Genomic DNA, 5,815 nt, shown 5'->3' with positions numbered 1-5,815 from the left:
AATATGAAAATAAACACATAGTAACGAAAAACTAGTTTTAACAGTTACATGTACCTACATGTAAAATAATTAATAATTTTTTTAATATTTCAGGAAAATTTGGTTCCATGCATGAAAATTTAATTATGAGAAATTTAATTATTTTGTTTAACGAATGTGTGACAGGGGTAAAGCAACGTCCACACTATTCATATTGAATAATTATAATTTATTTATTTCTGGAAGAGTTAGACCATTGTGTTTTCTATGTTGTCAATGTATATTATGTTATCCCATAAAATTAGGACGACCAGAACGAAACTCGTTAAGGAACCTGAAGTTCTTTAGCTTAGCCCTGAATTTCCCTTTCTTCTTCAAGCGTCCCATCCTCTGGAGGGTTCTTATTGCTGGTAGAAATCTGTACAGGGCGTTCATTTCATCTCCCATACAAAACAAGAAAGACGACTCTATGTAGGCTGAAATGAGAAAAGTATGCTATCATTGGCCCTGCTCATAGAAGTGATATCTTATCATTTAGAATTTTAGTTATAAAATTAGAAATTTGATAATATTAGCAGGGACATAACCAAAAAGATTTTCCCCGACTAAATGGATCGGCAAAAGATATTTTCATTTCAATGAAATATAGTTCATTGCTATAATTTATATTATAACTGTAAGAAAATATATATAATGTTTCAGATTTCTCAAACTTTCAGATATTGAAACTATGGTTTACTACACCTACCACAGATAATATGTAGCTACTACTAACCTATAACTTTATCAATATCGCGCAGACATATTGTGTCCTGTTTACTCTCAGGCGATAATCCAATTGAAGGTTTTTTGCAAGATTAAAGGAAAGCAATGGATTATAATTTTATTGTGAAAACGGCTTAAATTTGTACTAGGAAATATCCCTGCCATTTAAAACGCGCTCTTTGAATGGTTTCGCAGAAACCTTCAAAAATAAATGCATGTAGGTACATATAACGAATATTGTATGGCCAAAAGCATTTGGGTATAAAAACTAGCTGTTTGCCCCAGCTTTGTTCGTGGAACACAGTACGTATATAGCTCTCAGAGATCACATACACAACCGTGATAGAATTGTTGAAATTGTTTCAGTAGTGTCAGTAGTAGCTAACTCATATGATAATTATGTATAATAACATATAATAATCTTTATGTAATAAGTTTTTTAATTATGGTATCTATTGTAGTCTAATATGAAGAGGTTATAGACATATTTTAAACACGTATCTTTCCAGTATCATTAATTAAGCCTCTTCAATTGTTTTAATAAATCAATCTATCTGTGACTGCCAGTCCAGCCAGCAAACACCGTCTCGTAGCCAGTTATGCGTCTACCTACAATTGAATTACAACATAAATCGAATGCAATCACAGCGTGACAATTCGGTTCAATCCACATTGTATCATTTCGCTACAACGGATATAACACCGCCTAGCTTTACACGACCTCAGACGCATTGTATAAACAGAACTGCATCTCAATAGCAGGTAATATCGTATCGATATCCGATATCCAAAGCTTTGACGTTGACATGCCCAACATCCACGGCTAAACGTATGTCAACGCAGCCGTTGTGCCCCGGGCTAGCCGTGTAGCCAACCCATCCTGTGTTTGACTTCAAATATGCCGCCAATCACAATATTGATGTGGTCATTTTTTTATAGCGCACATTTCAACTCAAAGGGTATAAAGCGCGAGGTTAATCAATAAGGGTGCACGTGTTCTTTGAAAACGGTTTTTTTTAAATCGTGTTCATTGTACTATTTTTGGCACAAAGCGATTCCGTTGGCATCGGGATGGCAGGCGTAAATTCGCCTTTGCTAGTGACGCAAATCAAAGGCGGCCATTTTGTACTTGTGATTTTTCTCACACTTCAATTTATACGTCGAACGTTTAATTAAATTTTTAATATGATGCCGATTACAAGTGAGAAAATTACATAAAACGCTACGTAATCATATGGAGATCGCTCTCTGGCAACAAGACCGCCATTTGTACATGTTTTTCTTTTATTTTATGTTCTTTCTATATATCTCTATCTTCTTCAAAGTATTAAAAAATAAAAAGAAATTAGAAAAACTACAATGAATGTAGTTCACTTGCGTTATTTCTGTATTAATTACAATTTCATTAAACATACGCGTCCAAACATAATCAACGACAAACATACACCTCGAAATACAAGCCAAGAATAATTGACGCACATAGATATCAGAGCACGAGTGGGCCCAATCCATCGTAATGAGCCAGTGAGCTCTTGACATTGACCTCGAAGGGGGAGCTTAGCGTAGGCCGCGAGACGAGTCCCCTTGTAAACATACCTGCTTCTAGAAAGTACTTTTATTATGATTGATTTGATAAGGATTCAAAGATATATACATAAAAAGCAGTTGCTTAGCAACGTTGTTTACGTGATGATATTGCTTTTTAGTTCAAATAGTGTAAGCTGCGTAGGACTTAGCAATCTTTGATATCAATTGGTCAAATAAATTATTAATTTTTTAAGATTATGCAGTTGAAAATTATATAGAACTTGTTATTGTTCTACAAATACTGTAATAGATTACTGCTATACGTGCAATATCTGGAACTGGAATAAGACAATCAATGCAAAATGTACCTCCCAAAATTGTAAATTAAATTTGGGAGCAGACTGCGTTTGAACACGAATTAGGCCAGCTACCGTGAAAGGTACTGGTTATATAGTCGCATAGATTTTAATAACACGTATACAAATACTTACAGAAGGAAATAAGCTATTTATCCATTTTCAGTTTTTCATTACAACCTCCTCCAAAAAGCATTATTAAACTCGTACATTTAATTACTAAAGCAATCGTTCCATACAAATCTTATAATACAACTGTAACAGCAGATATACAAACCAAACCGTAACTAAACTCACACGAGCTATGCGACGTACTGCTCTTGTTTTCCCAAAACATCTTGCATTGCGCAACATCCATAAAACAATGGTTTTTGAACATGAGAGCCGGTTCCCTGGCAACAATACCGGGGACACCGCAAACCGGAGCGTAGGTATCCGGACATTTCTGAAATACAATTTATAATAATGTCTATATAATATCTATTTAGGGATAATAAAGAAAAATAGTAATATTTTTAGTACAATACGGCAAAACATGAGAATAAAACTTATATTATTAAAATAATGCAAACGGAAAATAAATTAGAAATTTTTACAATAAATTAAGCTAAAGTATATATTTGTAGAATAACAACAATAATTTGAGTAAATATATGAAAGAACATTATGTTTTTGATGCATATTTAAAGAGATTGATTGATATATACAGCTCACTACATAAGTTTGCATGTTCCGTCGGCATAAATTGGCCTACGAAATATAAATGTTATTTTTTGGGCTATATTTAGAAGCAAAATTTTTCAAATTAAAATTGTCCATACCACAGTCATGTAAGTCATCTGGTGCTAACGGATATTCTCAAGAAAAATATTTTTTTTGGTATTTTTAGAATACTTTTTAATTCTAAGGAAATTCGAGTTGTATTTCAACTATTTTACTTAAATTGACACTAGATAATTGAAGGTTCACCTAGTCACATAGTAAAATGTCTTTTATAGCACCTATAAATGTATATAAAAAATATTTCTTTTAAACTCTTTTAACTGTTACAAGAACTGGATGATATTATATTTTATTCTATTCTATTGTAAAAGCAAATTGTCTAATAAATTACTATTGTTTTGTAACTAAAAGCGCCTCTTAATAAAGTCCAACCGTTTTTGAGCAAAACTAATATTTTATAATATACGAACGGACAAATAATATTACAAGTATTATGACTCGCTATCTATTAAGAAATGAACTGAAATTCAACTGAGAGGTCTAACTACACTGGTTGATTTATCTTTGCAGTGTACCTGTCGCGACACCAGGGCAGGACGCTAATATAAGATACACTATACAGTTATTACTAGACATTGTTCGCGATTTACTCGAGTGGAAATACTTCCATTCATTTTTTACTATTTATAAGCTTTTACGCTGTGCCTATGCACGGAGATACCTATGTTTCAAACAAAATTTCGATAGAGATTAATACTTTCAGTAAACAAAACAGACTACCGTATTGAATCAATACACGTTTTACAAAAGCTTATTCTTTATTTATTTCCATTAGAACCAAACATCAAAACCTGTCAATAACACATTTACTAAAAAAACATATTGTTCCTAAAACAAAACCTATGTTTCCCTCAATTCATGGATACCGAACAAAAACTGCTGCACGTGACCGCTATGGCGACACGAGGTGGATATGATTTCAATATTTTAGGGAAAAAGCACTCTATAATCTATAACATTGTGTGTACCTACTGTTTTGCTAAACTGTTAGCGGAAAGGTAATTGAGGTCTTACTCTTTATATGTACAAAATTATTCACATCACAATTGCTCGAATTGGTGAACAAAATATATTAATAAAAACATGTAGTAGAGTTTGAAAGTACGGGACACGCCATTTAATAATCTATGGTACCGTGGTTTGTCATTGTCTTCATATGTGGTTCATGCCCCGTAGTAGGTTCAAATTCACTGATGTCAAACTCAAACTATAACTCAAATATTTATTTATTCAAGACTTAGACTTAGACTTCTTCTAGAAAAGTTTCGAAAATAGTTTCAACAAAGAGACGGCTCTTTTAAAACCACGTTATATAATAGTTATTTAAAATAGTATTGCATTTTAGAGATTCTTTTATGAGATCAGATTAATTTTTTAAAAACAGTAAATATCAAATATAATACTTACCCACTTTCCTACATATAAAAGATCTAACCTTTGACTGAGCAAAACAATTTCAAGTAACATACCGTTGGGCATTTATGATAGCACGACGATAGTGTCGGTTGGTGATAAGTGTCATTCTTTTTTTCTTTCGGTATATCAATCAGAGGTACGAATATCTTAATTGGTCCCGCGTTCTTTATCAACCTACGCCTTGTGTTGAGGGGATTCATTTCTTTCATTGGTAAATCGAAAACATGAGTGGCGGCGAAGAAATTATCAATGGTATCATTTATATCAGTATTTTCCCCGAGCATAGCTCCATTGATAATAACTAAATTTTTTATGGCATTAATTTGATCAGCGATGTTTCTATTAATAACATTAAATACGTTTCTTTCAGTGGTTTCACTTTCATTAAATGCTGATTTACAAATAAATAGATCCGTTTGAATGAAATTTGTATTTTCTTTACAATTCTCTTTGGACAATTCGCAAATATTGCGGAATAATCTTATTCTATATCCGGGTCCATCTTGTCGTATTCCGCAGACCTCTTTGTCATTAGTATTCTTACAATCATCAAATATGCAATTATTTTCAATGTTAGTAGTACCGTTGCTATTCATTTTTTCAACTCCTTTTTTGCTGCTATTATCGTTGTAGAAAACTTCTCTACAGTACTCCATATTGATTATTCCATAAGCTGAAACCAGATTTGGAATAAATGCATGGTATTTCAAAAGAATCGAAAATATGATATTTTTTACTGAACCTTAATCCCAAAAACGTAGCGGCAACAATAGCGCTGATATTCCAATGAAAGTTGGAGTGTCCGGAGAAAAATGGAACGTGAAAAATACAAAATATGTTAGGGAAAAATTATTAAAGTGAGTAATAAGGTTCAATTTTAAATGTTCCAGTTTGCGGTAGGTTATGTTTATTCCCGTGTGGAGTTTCTGGTCTCCCATCGGGCGCGTCCCCAGGTGGCGGATAGGGGAAGGCCCTCCAGATATGGGGGG

At 33.1% G+C, this 5,815-nt stretch overlaps 1 protein-coding gene across 1 annotated transcript; it reads right to left on the bottom strand.

The window, feature by feature from the left end:
• Nucleotides 1-265: 265 nt before the first annotated feature.
• On the bottom strand, nucleotides 266-5,482 carry LOC119838623. Its single transcript, XM_038364642.1, has 3 exons — nucleotides 4,880-5,482; nucleotides 2,925-3,072; nucleotides 266-455 (listed from the first exon to the last, which is right to left on the bottom strand). Exons 1-3 carry the CDS (start codon nucleotides 5,480-5,482, stop codon nucleotides 268-270), a joined length of 939 nt encoding a protein of 312 aa, XP_038220570.1. The 3' UTR covers nucleotides 266-267.
• Between the last annotated feature and the right edge of the window lie 333 nt (nucleotides 5,483-5,815).

Source organism: Zerene cesonia, unplaced genomic scaffold, assembly GCF_012273895.1.
Source record: "Zerene cesonia ecotype Mississippi unplaced genomic scaffold, Zerene_cesonia_1.1 Zces_u004, whole genome shotgun sequence".
In the NCBI taxonomy this organism is placed as follows: Eukaryota; Metazoa; Arthropoda; class Insecta; order Lepidoptera; family Pieridae; genus Zerene; species Zerene cesonia.
The sequence above is the reverse complement of the archived record's forward strand: the minus strand, read 5'-3'. Positions and strand labels throughout refer to the sequence as shown.

What these genes read in the sequence shown, in the direction of transcription:
- LOC119838623 (XM_038364642.1), bottom strand. Translation starts at nt 5,482, where the DNA reads ATGGAGTACTGTAGAGAAGTTTTCTACAACGATAATAGCAGCAAAAAA. An exon ending in GCTATCATAAATGCCCAACG is followed by an intron (nt 3,073 to 4,879) that starts GTATGTTACTTG and finishes ATTGTATTTCAG; the next exon opens with AAATGTCCGGATACCTACGC. An exon ending in CAGTACGTCGCATAGCTCGT is followed by an intron (nt 456 to 2,924) that starts GTGAGTTTAGTT and finishes TTCTCATTTCAG; the next exon opens with CCTACATAGAGTCGTCTTTC.